This window comes from Chelonia mydas, chromosome 3 (genome assembly GCF_015237465.2).
Source record: "Chelonia mydas isolate rCheMyd1 chromosome 3, rCheMyd1.pri.v2, whole genome shotgun sequence".
Lineage (NCBI taxonomy): Eukaryota > Metazoa > Chordata > Testudines > Cheloniidae > Chelonia > Chelonia mydas.
In genome coordinates this window covers 43472490-43493500 of record NC_057851.1, presented here as the reverse complement: position 1 = coordinate 43493500, position 21011 = coordinate 43472490, and the positions used below count along the sequence as shown (strand labels likewise).

The 21011-nt window shown below is 41.6% G+C and overlaps 1 protein-coding gene and 1 long non-coding RNA gene across 4 annotated transcripts; one reads left to right on the top strand and one right to left on the bottom strand.

Moving 5' to 3' along the window:
- Window positions 1–1908: 1908 nt before the first annotated feature.
- On the top strand, window positions 1909–19014 carry LOC102932496 (glutathione S-transferase). Of its 3 annotated transcripts, none has more exons than XM_037894205.2 (7): window positions 1909–2046; window positions 5926–6032; window positions 7649–7700; window positions 8397–8529; window positions 9464–9605; window positions 10921–11052; window positions 18617–19014. In XM_037894205.2, exons 2-7 carry the CDS (start codon window positions 5946–5948, stop codon window positions 18746–18748), a joined length of 678 nt encoding a protein of 225 aa, XP_037750133.1. In that variant the 5' UTR covers window positions 1909–2046; window positions 5926–5945; the 3' UTR covers window positions 18749–19014. The 3 variants fall into 3 exon arrangements, with proteins under 3 accessions (XP_037750133.1, XP_027673212.2, XP_037750134.1); XM_027817411.3 differs by lacking the exon at window positions 1909–2046 and adding an exon at window positions 2861–3000; XM_037894206.2 differs by lacking the exon at window positions 1909–2046 and adding an exon at window positions 2995–3131.
- LOC122464953 lies at window positions 9344–17271 on the bottom strand. Its single transcript, XR_006289417.1, has 3 exons — window positions 17203–17271; window positions 12134–12189; window positions 9344–12018 (listed from the first exon to the last, which is right to left on the bottom strand). It is a non-coding gene; the product is annotated as an uncharacterized LOC122464953 (long non-coding RNA).
- Window positions 19015–21011: the final 1997 nt, after the last annotated feature.

The window sequence follows — 21011 nt, the reverse complement described above, 5'->3', positions numbered from 1 at the left end:
CTCCAGCCCAGAACCACCTTCCCTCTTTCAATCTTTGTCCTCCAAACGTATTTCCAGGTGTGGAGTTGTGGGGAGAATGAGGCCAAGTGATTATGTCACTTCCTCTCTTTTATAGTTTCTTCCAGCATGCGGGAAAGAACCTTTGTTTGTGACATAGGGGTCCGTCTCCATTGCTCAAGCATTCTCCATTGTCTATGTGCTATCTCTGAGAAGTCTCCATTGTATATAGTTCCTGGGATGGCCCTTGGGAGTGTGGATTCCCTTTAATGAGCCATCGGCATGTCTGGATCCTTCACTGTTGTACATGAAAGGCTGGTTGTGAGTGTTCCCAACCTCTCAACATATTTCAGTAACACACACAGAGCAAAATTTCATCACTTCACATACAATGATAGCACATACAATCCAACAGGATATTAATGTTCAACAGATGAAGACTTTTAAAATGATACCTCACAAGGCATACTTGGTGTAAAACATATCATAATTATATGACAGTGGTGAATATAGGAGTTCCAGGTTGCTGCTTTGAGGCACAGAGTGCCACAATACCCTTGGCCCATGTGCCTGGCAGACACTAGCCCAGGCATGTGGGTTTTGCTGAGTCACAGAGATAAAGCAATCCCGAAGTCACAGTGATCAATCAGTTCCCATTGTGTAATGCTTGCATAGTTGAGTCATACAGTTGATTAATGGGAGGTCAATATTTACGTGCGGAGGGATCCTTTGTTTGTCAGTAGCAAATTTGGTCGTGCCCATCCCAACTTCAACAAGAAGTTTACAATCCAAACAGATGCCTCCAAGGTGAGCCTGAGTGAGATGCTATCCCTAGACATCAATGGAGAAGAAGTTGTTTCTGCAAGAAACTGCCTACTTGCTCCCTGAGAAGTGGGCCCTAGCAGTGAAATGGGCAGTGGATGCTTTAAAGTACTACTTGTGCAGGAATGCCTTTCAGCTAGTGACTGACCATGTGCTGCTACAGAGGCTGAACACCATGAAAGAACACCAACCCCAGGATTATGTGGTGGTACCTCTCCCTGCAGCTGTATAGCTCTGAAATCCTTCACTTGCTAGGGAAGGATCACAGAAATGCAGATTTTTTTCCTTGAGAGACGGGGCTGCAAGAAACACAGAACCGCTTTCCAGCCCTGGTTCTGAAGGGGGAGACTGTGTGATGGAGTGTATAAATCACTCACTGGACAGAAGGGGATTAAGGAGCAACTGTGGGTTCAGGAGGCCCTGCCCTCCACCTATGCCAAGCATGCTTGGGATGGAGGCAGTGTTTAAGAGGCAGCCAGACAGCTCAGTAGGCGCTGGCAGGCCAAGGAGAAGGATGTGCTCTGGAGGCTCCAGGGGAGATGTGGCTGGATCCTGCAACAAGCCAGGGAATGTGGGGAGCCACAGCCCTCAGACTGGGACCATGGCAGGGAGCCCAGAAGGCAGCACTCCCCAGGGATGGCCAGCAGCTGGTTGGGATGCAAAGGAAGGGAGTTGACTTGATGCTGACGCAACTCAGGGAAGTTGACTTGATGCTGATGCAAGGCACTGCAGAGTGAGCGAAGCCGAACCAGCCTCCCAGAGCCCTGAGTCAGAACCCGGTGGAGTGGCAGGACTGAAGTTCTCCTAGCCCACCCAAGAACTGTGCCCACTAGCTGGGGTTGCTGCCAGAGACTAACCATTGAGTGTAGCTGCCACTGTGGGCCCTAACCGCTAGACGGGAGATGCTGCCTCCCGCCCAGAAAGGGTAATACTGAAAACACGATGGATGACGCTTTCCACAAATAGCTGTCCCAATCCATCATGAATTTTTTTGTGGACTTTTAGGGTTGTGGATTAGCCAAGTGTGTATTAGGAAGTTTTTGATGCAGGTGACAAGTCAGAAAGCAGCCAGAGCCAACTGATTTAATTTGTTTAACAGTGGGCATTTCCTTTACCTATTGGACAAAATTGGATTCACCTCCCAGTAGGTGGAGCTACAAAACCTTATAACTCAAAGGCACGATTTCTTATTCAAGAAGAGTTTGGATTGGATCAGGAGTCACAGAGGTTAGTACTGAGTTTTAGAAATGTAAATGTACAGGGAGTTGACCAAACGGTTTGAAAGTAACTTTAGTGAATGGGTCTAATGGATTAAATATTAATAGAATTGTTGCGCTAACTTTCCGTATGATAAGCCTGATGTGCATTAAAGTAGCTCGGGTGCTGTTCAACTGCTCGCTGTAGCACAGGGAGAAAAGGGGAATCCAGACGTCAGAAGGGTTAAGAGGAGAAAGGAAAAAAATAATGATTTCAGGGAGGATCAAGACATGGCATTTCTGAAGGCAAAGTGAACGCTGGGCATTTGTTCCTAACACCATTTCAGCTCCATTGTTGCCATGGCATTAGCTATTATGGGAGAGCTAGCATAGAGTAGGTGCTGCCAGCATTTTTTTCCATCGAATCAGGTAGACCTGCTCTCAGCAGAGTGAGATGACACAGTGCTAAAAACGCTGGTGATTGCCTATAGCTCTATCTACACTAGCGCTCACACTGTTGCTCCTGCTGGTGGAGCCTGAACTGGTGTTAGCCATGATAGAAACATAGGGCTAGAAGGGACCTCAAGAGCTCATCTAGTCCATCCTCCACCCTGCCATGAGGCAGGATTAAGAATGCCTAGGCCATCCCTGAGAGGTGTTTGTCTAACCTGTTCTTAAAAACCTCCAAGGCCAGGGATTCCTCAACCTCCCTGTTCCAGCTCTTAATTATCCTCAGATATTAGGAAAAAATTTCTACATTTAATCTACATTTCCTTTGCTGCAAATTAAATTGATTACTTCTTCAGTGCTGGACATTTTTCTGAAAAGAGAGGCTAGCATGGATACAGTTTGGGAGCACAAGCTGAGGGAGGGGAAGGAGCAAGGGGGAGAGGCAGCAATAACAGGAATTCAAACTTGGAATGAAGAAAGTTTTTTCACTGGACTCTCCTTGCTGCTGTACAAGCTGGCTGACAGAGCAGAGGAGGTAAGGAGATAATCTAAAATGATCAAATAAAAAAGAGCTGAACTCCTCCATAACAAATACCATAATACCTTCCTGAGGACACAGGAGGCAGCTGGGACTGGTGAAACAGATCTTTTAATTGAATGCAGAAGGTAGGACAATATCATTTTGCTTTAGACTTTCTTTTCTGCAACTACAACAAAATGGCTACTAGAGAAAATGTGTCTAAGGAGGGTCTCTTCTGAGTCTTTACTGTCAGAAGTTCCTTTAGTTATAAAACAGGGAAAAGTCTAGTTTGGTGAATAGCTGAAGGTTTACCAAAGTATACAGCACACACCACAGCTTTCTGGTTAGAATAAAGCATTTTGTGGGGGACTTTTTCTGCAAATTTATTCTGGTCATTCTCTGAGGTGTGGCAACATGCTAAAGAACACTATGTTTATATAACATGCTGCAAGTATCTGAGACATCTTGAGGTGAAAGCAAAATTATTAGAGAAAATGCTGAAGGAACAGTGTTCTATTTATAGTATTTTAATTTCCTCCTCACTACTACACTTAAAACTTAATGAAAACACAGGGTCAAATCCTTAGTTGGTACAAATCATTATCATTCCCTTGACTTCACTGGTTGAGGATCGGTCCCACTGTTCTGATTTTTGTTACATGTAAGAGTTTTACACTTCATAAGTATTTACAGAAATGTGTTACCAATAGAAGTGATGAAAAATATCATAATAGCTTAATGAGCACTAGACATAACTAATTATACTACTATGAACTAGCATGCTGTTACATGCATGTTCTATTTTTAAATGGCACTTACTGGGAGATAATGTGGTCCAGTGGTTGGACCCTGAATTAGGAATCAGGAGACTGTTGTTTTATATATATATATATTTTTTTTTTGATAAATTCATGGAGGATCGGTCCATCAGTGAGTATTAGCCAAGATGGTTAGGGATGCAACCCCATGCTCTGGGTGTCCCTAGCCTCTGATTGCTAGAAGCTAGGACTGAGTAACAGGGGATGGATCAGTCAATGATTGCCTGTTCTGTTCATTTCCCTCTGAAGCACCTGGTATTGACCACTGTTGGAAGATAGGATACAAGGTTAGATGGACCATTGGTCAGATCCATTATGGCCATTCTTATATGCCTATGACGTTGATTTGCTGGGTGGTCTTGGGAAAGGTCCATACATACCTCAGTTCCCCTCTACGTAAAAGGGTCATAATGATATTTGGTGTCATCTGCACAGTATTTTGAGAGTTTCTCAGTCATAAAGCACTCTGCTAATTAGGACTGAAATAAATTGGGCTTTAAAATAGTCACAGAGTTACATTTTAGTTGTTTTAATGCAAGCGTTCTCAAACTTTTCAGTGTGCACCATATTTTACCGGGGTGTATTGCACACACACATACACACCCTTCCCATTTGTAATTGCATAACATTCCAGGTGCAAGGACAGCAATTGCTTGCATGAAAAAGTTATACTAGAAAGGTATTTCATGCGTATTTAATGTTATCACCTGGATTAGCAGGTGGAAACAAGGAGAGTTAGTATCCTGTAACCACAGACTGCAGTTTGAGAGCAGCTGTTTGAATGACTTACAGATAACTATCACCATAGGTGGCAAATTCATAAAAAAGTGAGGCTTTCACATACCATGGATAACATTTCATCTGTTTTTTAAAATAAAGGTCAGATTATCAAAGGCGCTGAGCAGCAAAACAACTCCCACTAACTGATTAATGACACAGTAAATTGTCCCTTGAGATTAGGAGCTAAAAGAAGATTGAAGGTCAAGCAAGTTCCACAATGGCACTTTCAGAGCAGCTTCTCTGATCGTCAGGCCATTAATGTTTATATTTATACTCTTTGGAATCACCTCTCTTTCCCCTCAACCTATAGTAAATCCTTTCTGCTGGCGGATATTATAGTTTGCAAAAAGAACATATAGGTTCCTTCCCAGAGTCCAGCATTGCAACAGCTTCTAATCCCATTGCGTAACTTATTCAGTTTGCTCTTTAGTCTAGTCTCCTGGGACAAATATTTCATGTTTCATTGCTTAATCTGAACTTCAGTTTTAGTTGAACTTTAGTTTTAGTTTACTTCCTTTTGTTGACTTTAAAACAACAGTGTTGACATTCAGCTCATTGCACAGGAGTTTTGTATGATTAGGATCTTTTAGCAGAACTCTTCACAGCTGTTAGGGAATGAATAAAACTGTATCCAGTGGTCCTCATGGAGCCCTTACCCACTTCTGATTTGGGATTGGACAAAATCTTACAAGGCTACGTTCCTGATATTGGTCCCAAATGGCAAAAATCTCACAAAAAGCAGTTGATCTCATGGCATTTCAGTCCATTTAAATGAGTTTCTCTCCATGAGACAACAGGAGCAGCAATAGGGCAGGGAGCTAGCCAGCCAGCTTCGCTTTGGGGTGGGTGGAGGCGACAACCAACACAGGGAAAGAGAGAAGGGAACAGAAAAAAGAAGGAAAGGTTCCCTAACCTGAGATGTTATAGGCCTTTATTTCAGCATCTATGGTAATGCAACCCCCTCCCCACAATATTACCAGGTGCTTTTCTAAGCCTGTGGTTCTAGCATTTAGCTACAAATCCCTCCATCAGTGAGTGCCTTTCTGAGCCTTTTGGTCCAGCATTGAGAGAGAAGAATTCCAGCATTCTGAGAAAAGCTACTGCTCCTGTCTGGTCCTCAGTGGTTTGTTTGTTTGTTTGTTTTATAGCCAGCATTATTATTATATTTTATTTATATAATTGTAGCAAGTAGAAGCCCTAGTGACAGGTGCTTGGGAAATGCAGATATATTAAATACAATGAGCAGGGAGACTTGAGAATGCAGTGCTGACTTCCTGAGTCACAGACAGTGATCTCTCTTGTGTTGATTCTTTGAAATCTTTTCCTTTATTTAATTTAACAGGAAGCCAGACACTTGGAAGCATGGCTGGGAAACCCAAACTGTACTATTTCAATGGAAGAGGCCGAATGGAAACGATACGGTGGCTGTTGGCAGCAGCTGGAGTTGAGGTTCGTTTCTATTTTATAGAAAGAAACCAAGTTAAAGAAACCAAGTTGGCAATGCATAAATTGGTGGAAATGACTGTTCCATATTACAAATGTGACCATTTTAAGTCATTAGTTCAGAACTCATTGCACATAGAATCATAGGACTGGAAGGAACCTCAAGAGGTCATCTAGTCCAGTCCCCTGCACTCATGGCAGGACTAAGTATTATCTAGACCATTCCTGACAGGTGTGTGTTTGTTTAACCTACTCTTAAAAATCTCCAATGATGGAGATTCCACAACCTCCCTAGGCAATTTATTCCAGTGCTTAAATACCCTGATAGGAACTTTTTCCTAATGTCCAACCTAAACCTCCCTTGCTGCAATTTAAGCCCATTGCTCCTTGTCCTATCCTCAGAGGTTAAGAAGAACAATTTTTTCTCCCTCCTCTTTGTAACAACCTTTTATGTACTTGAAAACTATCATCAGATTCATGTCCCCTCTCAGTCTTCTCTTTTCCAGACTAAACAAACCCAATTTTTTCAATCTTCTCTCATAGGTCATGTTTGCTAGACCTTTAATCATTTTTGTTGCTCTTCTCTGGACTTTCTCCAATTTGTCCACATCTTTCCCGAAATGCAGTGCCCAGAACCGGAGGTATACAAGTGACTATACAGCCAGCATGTAAACTTATGACTAGATGTGTGATCGTGTCTCCCTTTACTTGCTTTCCCTGGTGACAATGAGACATAATTACAGTTAATGGAGCTGCTCCATTAGGTCAAATAGTAGGGCCCAGGTTCTATACTTACTGACGACCATTGTAGTCAGCGTTTTATATGTCCCCCCTCTGTTCCCAGTCCACAGAGGACATGAGTCTTTCACAGCTTCACCTGTAGAGCCTGACCCTTTACCTCAAGCTATAGAGATGCATGCTTCCAATTCTGAAAGTCCCCATTTCAGCGCCTGATATTGGCCAAGATGGAGACCATATGCCTATCATTGTGGGGCTGGGACCTCTATGCCCGACATGATACTAATATTAGTAAGTATCTTGTGAAACTAATTGCTTTCCATGTTACCTCTGGAAGACATGCCGCATGGCTGCTCTGACATGCCAGTTGGCAGTCAGCCAGGAAGCCTCTGGGGATTCTTGCTGCTGCACAACCCTTTCTCTTCCCTTGCCATGTGTTGTGGGAAAAAAGTCACAGAATAGCCCAACAGCTACTGTGTGTGCTCTCCCTCCTCCCGCATGCTTGGCTCTCCTTTCAGCCCACCACGGGGAGCTTAGACACCCCAGTCATTGCCTGTCATGAGTGCAAGAACATTGTGGCTGCCTCTTGCACAGAAGAGAGTTTGTTTTGCTCTCTGGTCACTTTGCACACCTGGGAAGGGATAGTCACAATCTAACACAGGCTCCTATACAAAAGGCATTTTAATTAAGCGTAAAGGGAGAACGGGACAGAGGCAGGATTTTATCTAAATACAGAATATTTTAAAGTCTTCAGCTTCTTTTTACGTGAAAAATTCTAAAAACAAATACTCTATTAATCATTATTTTCTCAAGTGATTCCTAACCTAACACATGGAGTAACAATGAGACTCTTTTCTCTCTTTTTTTACCCATTTGTTTTCCAGTTTGAAGAACAATTCTGTGAAACAAGGGAAGATCTTTTAAAGTTACAGCAGGGTGAGTGGTGGGTTTTTTTTTTTTTTTTTATTAGAACTGTTTGTGGATCCTAATGTGGAATTCTTGAAAATGTAATTGTCTTTTAAAAAGAAAAATCTGGACTGGTTCATGAACATGGTGAATCATAATTGACATTGCAGTAAGACCATTTTGTTTCACTCAAATATTGGACACCAACCTCCGCTCTATTAAACCAGTTTTATAAGAGTAACATATGTTACTCTATAGTTTGCTTGGTACAGTGTTTTGAGATGGTCAGATTAAAGACATTGTATAAAAAGTTATTATTTTGGAAAGTTCATATGGAGCATGATAAAAGTTTTCTTAGGGGCCAAATCCTTCAGTCTTCCCCTATTGACCTCAGTGGGAACTTTACCTGAGTAAACTACACAATGCACCATTTGTCCCTTTGAATCACTGTTAAAGGTTTTATTTTGGAGACGTTATTGGATTTGCAGCTATTCTAAGAAGTTTATTGTTATAATCCAAGCTATTAGAATGTTTACCCTTTTCCACAAGAAATAGCATTCACATTTTACTGTAAACTTCTTTCACTTCACAGTATAAGATAAAAGACCCTCAACTTAAAAAGAAAATAGCAAGTTAGAGGTTTTCTCAACTCCACGGCAATGATAATAGTTTGGGGAGAGAGACTGTAATTTATTTGAGTCATACGTCTCACCTTTCTTTTAAAAGATGGATATCTGCTGTTTCAACAAGTGCCCATGGTGGAAATTGATGGAATGAAGATGGTGCAGACCAGAGCCATTCTCAACTACATAGCAGGGAAACACAATCTCTATGGGAAGGACCTGAAGGAGAGAGCACTGTACTGTAACAGCACTACCTTTTTCTGATAGAATAATTATTTTTTTATTGCTATGTGCAGTACAAGGGGGAAACATCCTGATAAATTATATGATGAGCCAGCACATTTCTGTTTACCTCCAGCCAAGGTCAACAATACTAAGGTCTGGAACAATGTTAAATAACTAGATTAGATTAGAGAGATGCAGAAAAGTACATGTGAGTTCATCTTGATTAGCTCATCAGAGGTCACTGCAGTTTTCAAAACCCAGCCAGTCAGATAACAAATGTACTGTAGCTGCAGAGGTCAGAATTTCTCCTAATATCATTCTCCATTTCCAGGAAGACTGTTGGTCTTGTCTCCCACAGGTGCAAGCAGCACATAGTTCTTGCAAGCTAAGAGCCAGGAAATCCCTGCCCTTTGTCCCCATGAACTGCATATTTAGGGGAAGGATGCTCGTGCAGATGGAGAACTCTCCCTATGTGTCCCCAAACTCCTCTGATTAATTAGCAAGGGCAAATAAATTGTATTGTTGTATGATGGTCTAGTGGCTATGGATACAAATATCACTTATAGCTAAAGTGATGTCCCAACTTAATTCTTAACGGGAAACATTGTGTGTCACTAATATTAGATCTTGCCCTCTCACTGATTTCACTTAGGTACCTAAATAGAGATTTGGGTGATTTAGATAGCTATGCTTAACTTTTAGAAGCTAAGTATGAAAATATTTGCTCTGTCTTTAATATAGATGATTCCAACCATCTCTGAAAAAGGAGGTGATGTCTTATATCTATTGGTGCTTTTTGTTTTTGTGTGTGTGTGTGTGTGTGTGTTTTAAACAGCAAATACAAATTGGTCAGTGGTAAGCCTCCTGACCCTGGAGTTATTTCACTGCTGGAATCTATATGAATACTAGTTATTCAAACCAATGTGAACACACTTTGCCTTTCAGGATTGATATGTATGTGGAAGCAACAATGGATCTGAATGAAATTATTATGCATCATCCTCTCCAGCCACCGGAGGCAAAGGCAAAGCATCTTGCCTCAATCATTGAGAAGGCCACAACCAGGTACTTCCCTGTATACGAAAAGGTATGTGACAGCAAGGCAACAATTTACACCCATTGAAGTATTGGTCACTTGATAATATTTCCTGGATCTATGCTAGTAAATGCACATTCAGCCTGTATTGTATGAGAACAGATATATTTAGAGTGCCCATGGAAGAACTATTTAAGGCAAGTATAAATTTATGAGCTTGCTTGATGGAATTTTCTTAGCCTCATAATGGCAAAGCTGCACAAGAGCCAGGATAATTTTTGTACTCCAAATTTCCAGTGACATCTTTTAGTAAACCCCTTTAAGAGAGACTTTGTTAGATGCCAAGGTAGCATCAGCATCTCTTCTGTGCTAGGTGTCTTCCTGAGGTATTCTTGGCACATGGTGCTGTCTGTACAATGTACGTGCTATATAAAGTACATTACAGTTCTGCTTGTAGCACACCCAGTGTGGGGAGCCAAGTGCTAGTTGGAAGCTTTACATAGTTATCCAATGCCAGGTCTGTTCTTGAAGCCCAACACCAAATTCACCCCTTACTGGGGAGGAAGGAGAGAAGGGTGCGAAATGTGCAGGAATAGGTGAAGGTGTCCAATATATTCTACTGTTCACTGACCTGAGAAAGTCGTAGTGGCTTGGGATTCTCTAAGTTTCTTGTGAACCCCCTACAGCTATTTGGAATAACTATCGTGTTGCACGGAGTCTCAGGAGGCTCCATCAGATGTGCCTTGTCTGCACCGCACCATTGATAGTGTTTGGAAACTGCCTTGTGCAAACATTTTAAGATCAATATTCAGTTGGCACCTGTGCACACCTATGGCACACTATACAGTATTATTATTATTAACTGTTAAAAGAATGTGTCTTCCCACCTGGTCTATAAAATGTTTGTGGGTTTTTTTTTTTTTTTTTAAGGATTATGCTTTGTCTGCACTGTCAGTAAAACTATTAGCTGGAATTGCTTAAGGTCACTTATTTCAAATGGTTTCTGAGCCTGGTCACTCTTGCATTGAGGAGGACCATAGAAAGAGACTAGTAAATCCCCATGCCCAGCCCATTTCAGCTGTGATCATAAGAGCTACAGATTTAAAAAAACTCCTACTATCAGAGACCATACCTTCCTGTCACACCCACAGCTGTATTAGTTTGAATAAGGCCTACCACAATGGTGAAATTGAGTTTTCTAATTGTTCAAACAATGCTGTATTTTGTATTGCTTCCTTTCAAGGGTAACTCTTACACAGACCTAGATGTGATTTTGAAATGTCAGATTAGGCTTAACTTTATGTATTTATCCAGAGCACAGAATGTCTCATTTATATGCATAAATTCATTGTCTCCTGTCCTGTAGGCTTTGAAAGACCATGGACAGGATTTTCTTGTTGGCAACCGATTCACCAGGGCAGATGTACAGCTGCTTGAAACCATTCTAATGGCAGAAGAGTGTAAGCCTGATATACTCTCCAAATTCCCTGTCTTACAGGTAAAAGAATTAATATCTCTAACAGGCAATGAAATGTGTAGGGACAGATCCTCATTGAAGTCAATGGAGCTATGTTGCTTTACACAAGCTGATGATCTGGCTCTTAAACATGTACAAGTGTTTCGGATATTGCCTAAATTAAAAACTGTTACTGAACAAATCATGTTATGTAGTATAAGAATATGGGGTCAGATTAATCCCTGAAGCCAATGGAGGTGGGATGAATTTGGCTTGATTTAAATAGCATTGAGATAAAGATACAGAACACCTGATTCTGCTCTCTGTTATACCACTTTTACACCGGACTAGGTACAAGAGCATCTGTGGAGCCACTCTTGATTTATATTGGTGTAAACAAAAGCAGCATCCAGCCCAATCAGTGCTTTGCCTTGCATTGAGAAATGAGCCTGATCTAAAACAGTAGATCTGAACCTCTGTGAGCTCTGGAAAAAATTGGATCTAGGTCCAAGCTGTGAAGTTTGGATTTGTCTCTACCTTTCAAAGCCCTCATCTGATAGAAGAGAAACTTTGGTTTTGAATCCCCTCAAACGTTAGAGAAAAATTAGATTTGCAATGCGATCTGAATTTGGTGGATTGCAATATCATAACCATCACTTGGTTCTCTTAGAATCAGAATAGAACAGTTAACTAGAAATATGGTAATTCTCCTTCAAAGAAACCAAACAGTATTCATAGAGTTCCTTAAATGGGCCTGAGATGCCTGCAGGGCTAGATCATCCCAAGGAGTGCCTACTGGCCTACAAATTACTGCGTGCTTCCTTGAATTCTCAGTCCTCCAGCACCAACATTGTGCTAACATGGTGCTTAGGAACAGCTCAGATTAAAGGTTCCTAGTACTTCCACTGCACTTCCTTCCACAGCTTTCCTTTGCCAGCTCCAACAACTGCTTCCTCCACTCTCATGCAAAGTTGCCATATTTTGGTTGTAAACACAGCCAGGGTGGGTCTAAATGCCAACAAAAAAATTGATTGAATTAGATTTTAAAATGTATTAAAACATTTATATTAGGGTTTGTAAAACTTTGTTTTATTAAAAAAAGAATCTAAGTTTTGGGCCTTACCTGTCTGGGGCCAGTAGAGCTGGTTGGGAAACGTTTGCAAAACTGTTAGGAATTTCCTTCAAAAAAGAAAATATGTTCAATGAGAAGTTTCTATACAAAATTAGTTTTGGTCAGGGAAAATCCCACTTTTTAAAATTTTTTTTTTTTAAATGGTACCAGAAAATGGTGGAGAAAAAGTTAGTGTACATTGGGATAGGAGGGAGGAGAGAATCGTTTGTCCATCCTTTTTCCAGAGTTGAGGGGAAAAGTTACAATAAGAAGGCAAAAGTGGGGTTTTCTCCACAATGTCAAAATGAAACGGTGACTGGTGCCCCAGGTGGGCCATGGTGAGACTGCTCAATCAGGGCAAAGTGCAAAGAATGGGGCAGACGATCCCCTAAACTGGTGGTTTATTCTAATACTTTGATTCACCAAGCCAGCAACAAAACAGCTTATACGACATCTTACTGGTGACCCAGAAGCCAAAACCCAGTTCTCTTAAAGCAACCCAGCCTTGGGCACCCACCCACACAGCCAAGTCAAATATGATGAGGATTACTTAAAATTTTGTTCATCATAGATAAAGTTCTACCAATCCCAAAGGAGTGGACACATTACCCACCAGGTCAATGAATATTCCAGATCTTACCCAAATACACACTTACAGTCAATTCTTATTAACTAAGCCAAGATTTTTTTTTAAAAAAGAGACACTAAGTTAAAAGGTCATTATACATAGAGATATGAATAGAGTTTTTAGGTCAGTTTCATAGTAGAGATGTTTCAGAGTAGCAACCGCGTTAGTCTGTATCCGCAAAAAGAACAGGAGTACTTGTGGCACCTTAGACTAACAATTTTATTTGAGCATAAGCTTTCGTGGGCTACAGCTCACTTCATCAGATGCATGCAGTGGAAAATACAGTAGGATGATTTTATATACACAGAGAACATGAAACAATGGGTGTTACCATACACACTATAACGAGACTGATCAGGTAAGGTGAGCTATTACCAGCAGGAGAGGAAAAAAAACCTTTTGTAGTGATGATCAAGATGGGCCATTTCCAACAGTTGACAAGAACACGTGAGGAACAGTCAGGGGAAAAAATAAACATGGGGAAATAGTTTTACTTTGTGTAATGACACATCCACTCCCAGTCTTTATTCAAGCCTAATTTAATGGTGTCCAGTTTGCAAATTAATTCCAATTCAGCAGTCTCTCATTGGAGTCTGTTTTTGAAGTTTTTTTTGTTGAAGAACTGCAACTTTTAGGTCTGTAATCGAGTGACCAGAGAGATTGAAGTGTTCTCCGACTGGATTTTGAATGTTCTAATTCTTGACATCTGATTTGTGTCCATTTATTCTTTTATGTAGAGACTGTCCGGTTTGGCCAATGCCCATGGCAGAGGGGCATTGCTGGCACATGATGGCATATCACGTTGGTAGATGTGCAGGTGAACGAGCCTCTGATAGTGTGGCTGATGTTATTAGGCCCTGTGATGGTGTCCCCTGAATAGATATGTGGGCACAGTTGGCAACGGGCTTTGTTGCAAGGATAGGTTCCTGGGTTAGTGGTTCTGTTGTGTGGTATGTGGTTGCTGGTGAGTATTCGCTTCAGGTTGGGGGGCTGTCTGTAGGCAAGGACTGGCCTGTCTCCCAAGATTTGTGAGAGTGTTGGGTCATCCTTCAGGATAGGTTGTAGATCCTTGATAATACGTTGGAGGGGTTTTAGTTGGGGGCTGAAGGTGACGGCTAGTGGCGTTCTGTTATTTTCTTTGTTGGGCCTGTCCTGTAGTAGGTGACTTCTGGGAACTCTTCTGGCTCTATCAATCTGTTTCTTCACTTCCGCAGACGGGTATTGTAGTTGTAAGAATGCTTGATAGAGATCTTGTAGGTGTTTGTCTCTGTCTGAGGGGTTGGAGCAAATGCGGTTGTATCGCAGAGCTTGGCTGTAGACGATGGATCATGTGGTGTGGTCAGGGTGAAAGCTGGAGGCATGTAGGTAGGAATAGCGGTCAGTAGGTTTCCGGTATAGGCTGGTGTTTATGTGACCATCGTTTATTAGCACCGTAGTGTCCAGGAAATGGATCTCTTGTGTGGACTGGACCAGGCTGAGGTTGATGGTGGGATGGAAATTGTTGAAATCATGGTGGCATTCCTCAAGAGCTTCTTTTCCATGGGTCCAGATGATGAAGATGTCATCAGTATAGCGCAAGTAGAGTAGGGGCATTAGGGGACGAGAGCTGTGGAAGCGTTGTTCTAAGTCAGCCACAAAAATGTTGGCATACTGTGGGGCCATGCGGGTACCCATAGCAGTGCCGCTCATTTGAAGGTATACATTGTCCCCAAATGTGAAATAGTTATGGGTGAGGACAAATTCAAAGTTCAGCCACCAGGTTTGCCGTGACATTATCGGGGATACTGTTCCTGACGGCTTGTAGTCCATCTTTATGTGGAATGTTGGTGTAGAGGGCTTCTACATCCATAGTGGCTAGGATGGTGTTTTCAGGAAGATCACCGATGGATTGTAGTTTCCTCAGGAAGTCAGTGGTGTCTCAACAATAGCTGGGAGTGCTGGTAGCATAGGGCCTGACGAGGGAGTCTACATAGCCAGACAATCCTGCTGTAAGGGTGCCAATGCCTGAGATGATAGGGCGTCCAGGATTTCTAGGTTTATGGATCTTGGGTAGCAGATAAAATACCCCTGCTCGGGGTTCTAGGAGTGTGTCTGTGCGGATTTGCTCTTGTGCTTTTTCAGGGAGTTTCTTGAGCAAGTGCTGTAGTTTCTTTTGGTAACCCTCAGAGGGTAATGGCTCATAGACTGTGGTGTTGGAGAGCTGCCTAGCAGTCTCTTGTTCATATTCCGACCTATTCATGATGACGACAGCACCTCTTTTTTTGTCAGCCTTTTTGATTATGATGTCAGAGTTGTTTCTGAGGCTGTGGATGGCACTGTGTTCTGCACGGCTGAGGTTATAGGGCAAGTGATGCTGCTTTTCCACAGTTTCAGCCCATGCACGTCAGAGGAAGCACTCTATGTAGAAGTCCAGTCTGTTGTTTCGACCTTCAGGAGGAGTCCACCCAGAATCCTTCTTCTTGTAGTGTTGGTAGGAAGGTCTCTGTGGGTTAGTATGCTATTCAGAGGTGTGTTGGAAGACGGAGACGTGGAAAATAGGATTCTAGGTCACCACAGAACTGTATCATGTTCGTGGGGATTGAGGAGCAGAAGGAGAGGTCCCAAGATAGGACAGATTCTTCTGCTGGGCTAAGAGTATAGCTGGACAGATTAACAATATTGCTGGGTGGGTTAAGGGAACCACTGTTGTGACCCCTTGTGGCATGTAGTAGTTTAGATAGGTTAGTGTCCTTTTTCTTTTGTAGAGAAGCAAAGTGTGTGTTTAGTTTTTGTAAAGTCCAGCCACGAAGAAGTTTGTGTGGAAGGTTGCTTTTTTTATGAGAGTATCCAGTTTTGAGAGCTCATTCTTAATATTTCCCTGTTTGCTGTATAGGATGTTGTCAAGGTTCCTTCCCCACTCTGAACTCTAGGGTACAGATGTGGGGACCTGCATGAAAAACCCCCTACACTTATTTTTACCAGCTTAGGTTAAAAATTCCCCAAGGTACAAACTATTTTACCTTTTGTCCCTGGACTTTATTGCTGCCACCACCAAGCATCTAACAAATATAACAGGGAAAGTGCCCACTTGGAAACGTCTTTCCCCCCAAAATCCCCCCAAGCCCTACACCCCCTTTCCTGGGGAAGGCTTGATAAAAATCCTCACCAATTTGCATAGGTGAACACAGACCCAAACCCTTGGATCTTAAGAACAATGAAAAAGCAATCAGGTTCTTAGAAGAAGAATTTTAATTGAAGAAAAAGTAAAAGAATCACCTCTGTAAAATCAGGATGGTAAATACCTTACAGGGTAATCAGATTCAAAACCTAGAGAATCCCTCTGGGCAAAACCTTAAGTTACTAAAAGACACAAACTGGAATGTACATTCCATTCAGCACAGCTTATTTTATCAGCCATTTAAACAAAACAGAATCTAACGCATATCTAACTAGATTGCTTATTAACCCTTTACAGGAGTTCTGACCTGCATTCCTGCTCTGGTCCCGGCAAAAGCAACACACACACAGAGAACCCTTTGTTTCTCTCCCCGCCCCTCCAGCTTTGAAAGTATCTTGTCTCCACATTGGTCATTTTGGTCAGGTGTCAGCGAGGTTACCTTTAGCTTCTTAACCCTTTACAGGTGAAAGGGTTTTCCTCTGGCCAGAAGGGATTTTAAAGGGGTTTGCCCTTCCCTTTATATTTATGACAGATGTTGATCAGGTGGTTCCGCAGTTTCTTTGAGAGTGTGGACAATATGTCAGCATAGTCTGTGTGGTATGTAGATTTTAATGGATTTTTTTACCTTCAGTCCTTTTGGTATGATGTCCATCTGTTTGCATTTGGAAAGGAAGATGTCTGTATCTGTACAAGTTTTTTTTCCATGAAGTTGATGGATTTCCACTCCATACGTCTTGTCAAGGTTCCTCCCCCACTCTGAACTCTAGGGTACAGATGTGGGGACCTGCATGAAAACCTCCTAAGCTTACTTTTACCAGCTTAGGTTAAAACTTCCCCAAGGTACAAATTAATTTTATCCTTTGTCCTTGGAATATCCACTGCCACCACCAAACTCTAAGTAGGTTTACTGGGAAACGCAGTTTGGACACGTCTTTCCCCCCCAAAATCCTCCCAACCCTTGCACCCCACTTCCTAGGAAAGGTTTGGTAAAAATCCTCACCAATTTGCATAGGTGATCACAGACCCAAACCCTTGGATCTGAGAACAATGAAAAAGCATTCAGTTTTCTTACAAGAAGACTTTTAATAGAAATAGAAGTAAAGGAATCACCCCTGTAAAATCAGGATGGTAGATACCTTACAGGGTAATTAGATTCAAAACAGAGAATCCCTCTAGGCAAAAACTTAAGTTACAAAAAAGACACACAGACAGAAATAGTTATTCTATTCAGCACAGTTCTTTTCTCAGCCATTTAAAGAAATCATAATCTAATGCATACCTAGCTAGATTACTTACTAAAAGTTCTAAGACTCCATTCCTGTTCTATCCCCGGCAAAAGCAGCATACCAACAGACACACAGACCCTTTGTTTCTCTCCCTCCTCCCAGCTTTTGAAAGTATCTTGTCTCCTCATTGGTCATTTTGGTCAGGTGTCAGCGAGGTTACCTTTAGCTTCTTAACTCTTTACAGGTGAGAGGAGTTTTCCTCTGGCCAGGAGGGATTTTAAAGGGGTTTACCCTTCCCTTTATATTTATGACACGGCTAAATTCAGTGTCTTGTATAATGACAGGTTTCAGAGTAGTAGCTGTGTTAGTCTGTATCTGCAAAAAGAACAGGAGTACTTATGGCACCTTAGAGACTAACAAATTTACTTGAGCATAAGCTTTCGTGGGCTACAGCCCACTTCACTGGATGCATGCAGTGGAAACTACAGTAGGATGATTTTATATACGCAGAGAACATGAAACCATGGGTGTTACCATACATTGCCAATAGTTCTTCCAGGATTAGTTCCATAGGTTACAGTCCAATGTCCAATATCAGGGTGATCCAGACATCAGTCTTATGACTCAAATTTCCCCTGATGAAACTTAAACAGAACTCAGATACAAGATCAGGGCCATAAATTTCTTTTTATAGTTCTCTGGCAGCCTCTTGACAGCAGGCATTCCTTGGGTGAAGCATTGGGGCTTTGAAGTAAAACCTCCTATTTTCTATGTATGCACAGGTAACTAGTTGCATTCATCAGCATAAGGTAATTATCCATTAACCAGTTCATCGACAGTTTTCTACAAACTTCAAAGCGAACAATAGACAATATTATTACATCCAAGTTCCATTACCTTTGTGACCTCTGAATCAATAGAATATAGTAACAGACAGGAATCATCTGTTTACATGGTTAGCATCTAACAAGATATAAGTAAACACATACAATTAGTATTACCTCTAATTCTCTAACAATACAGGTTTGCATTTCAAAGCTCTAGTCAATCTAACGTGGAATGGCCCTAATTAGAGATATATTAGAAAAGTATGTGACTAGTAAAGGCTGAATTTGGGTCATGTAGCCTGCTAGTTGCTTAACCCTTTCTGGCTCAGTGTCACAGAAACATTAGATGACAAGGAAATGTTTCCAGGACAATTGTAGTTGCTGTCAAAAGCCCAATTTTCAGTGGAAAAAGTTCTTAAGAAAATTTCAACCGGCTCTGAGGCCATGATCCTATCATAAGTCCCAGGTGGACAGTACCCTGCACCTGTACACAGCCTCCCTGTAGTCAATGGGGCTTTGTTGCACAGCTCACTTACAATTCATTGCAGGGTCAGGCCAGAGGATCTCTTTTTTAAAACATGATTAACATATGTCTGGTCCAAGTATCTTTTGCTGTTATTTCTTTGCTGTTAAATGTTGTACTGTTTCTCATTCCAGGCTTTTAAAGCAAGGATAAGCAACATCCCCACAATTAAGAAATTCCTGCAGCCTGGCAGCCAGAAGAAACCACCACTAGATGCAAAATTACTTCCAAAAGTGATGAGCATTTTCAACATTGGCAATGAATGATGGCTTAAAATCATGGCGGCTGTTTTACTGTAGTTGTGTATTAGCTGATAAAACTGCAAAGTGAAGTTAATTCAAAGTGTGAAAATTATAGTGACAAAATCGTTAACACAAGCTAGAAATTATGTGTGCAAAAATTTCCACAGTAAATCCAAATAACTGCACGAGCACAAGAAATGGTTAACTGAATTATAGGATGCACAGAGCAAAAGGGGTGATATTAAACCACTAGCTTTAAGAGAATAAAATGAAATAAAACATTTCATTACTCTTGTGGTGTGAGTGCAATTTATTTAATGACTGCTGGGCTTTGATGACACAGATCAGAGCTCCCTACGCTGTCTCTTTGTGGTAGCCTACCTTGTTCTCATAAGCCATTTAGGTAGCACGATGGAGTTCAGGAAAATCCTAGAACACCCTAACTGCAAGGTACAGCACATTCTAATTCCAGAAAAAAACAGGCAGAACAGGTATTCCTTGGCAAAATGGGCATGAGACACATTTGGATACAGAATCAACCTTCCTGAGGTGTATTCAGGTCTGGGGTCATGGTTCCGGCCAGTAGTTGTTTTTAACTACCTGTCCCTCTGCAGTTATTGCTTTATTGATGTGTCCCAAATGCTATCTTTTTTAAATGAGCCTCTTTTCAGTGTTGGGTCTGCTGCTGCAACACATATATGCATGTTTTAAGCAGCTAATGTGCTTTTATTGTTAGAAGTTCAGTAGTTCTAACCCTAAGTTTCTGGTTTCTGTTGAGAAAAGAGGTGCTTGATTGGGTGTCAGGTGCTAGGATTCTGCCCAGAGATGTAGAACTCTTCCACTGACTCACACTGATGTTCAGTAAATAATTGATGCCTTTGTACAGTTCAAAAATGAAGTAATGTGAAAAAGCTATAATACAGAAATATTAGCAAGACAAATAAATAAATAAATTTGTATTTGATACAAACAGTGAATATCTGCAATACCTAATCCTCTTTCAAAGTCATTTAGTAAAGAACTAGTACCTTACATTTGAAGCAGAACAAGTTCAGGGCAATAAAAATCCCATTGACAACCATTTGAGAGTTATTGTCAGATTTTAATATTTATAGAGGGTGGTCCTGCATGGCATTTCCTATTTTAGAAACTAGTTGGCTTCCAACATAAAGATAGGAGGATCAAAGGAATTCTGCAGCAGAGTGTGTGTATTAACCAGAATTCATATACCCGCCAAAAGTTTCTAATCACTAGTGACAACTAATTTCACATCCCTCTTACTGGTTTCAGATTTGTAAGGTGCTCATTGCAGTGTGACTGTTTGTTTGTCAAAAGCTTGTGTTGGAAACCTCTGCCTGAATTGATGAAGAAGACTGAAGTTTGAGCAAGGAGTTGTGCCCTTGTTAGCTCTCTGACAGAGCAATGCAATGCTCCTGAATCATGCAGGGGGCTCTCTGGATCATTAAAGGAACCCACCTCTGTTACCATTTCTAACTACAGCAAAAGTAAAGTGGTGGGGGTGAGGGCCATTAGTCAACTCCCCTGAGTGATATGATTCCCCTTAGCTGCCCATGACCTTAATTTGGAAATGGGTTCTAGGTACTGTTATCAGAGAGCATTCCTCTGAAGAATAATACACAAGCTCCCACCTCCCCAACTCTGCCCATGGAGCAACAGGCTACTGTAGCAACAGCCACTGGGTCATCTTGTTCTAGCATTTGTTGAAGAGCTGCTCCCAAGTGTCCAGCTCCAATACCCTACTGCAGCTCCTAGCTTTCCTTCTGCTGCACCAGCACCCAGGCGCACATCCCATCCAGAGCATCCATCAACACAGATGAATGCACTATGAAAACCTAGATAGGCTTGGTAGGCAGACTGAGGGACACGGGTGGCAACACGGAGCTTAACAGGGAATAAGAGAGGGGGACAGAGGCAGGGAGGTGAAAAAATGCCAAAATCTGCTCTAGATAAAACAGCATAGATTGTGGAACAGTTGAGGTGTCTGGTACAGGAAGAAGGAAGCAGCATGATTAGTAATGGGGGGTAAACTGTGGGGTTTTCACCCTGTGCATGGGCTGTCTGATGAGTTTAGGATTCTGGTTTTAATGTCCAGAACCAAACCCAGACTCTGTATACCTTGCCATATATATATACACATACACACAGTTTATATATCCATGTTACCATGTTGGTCTCTCACACTGAAGGGTGGCTTTTAGCCCCAGATTGACTGTGTGTGCGCACAGTAGAGACTGTTATAAAATTGATTCCTTGATTATCACAAGAC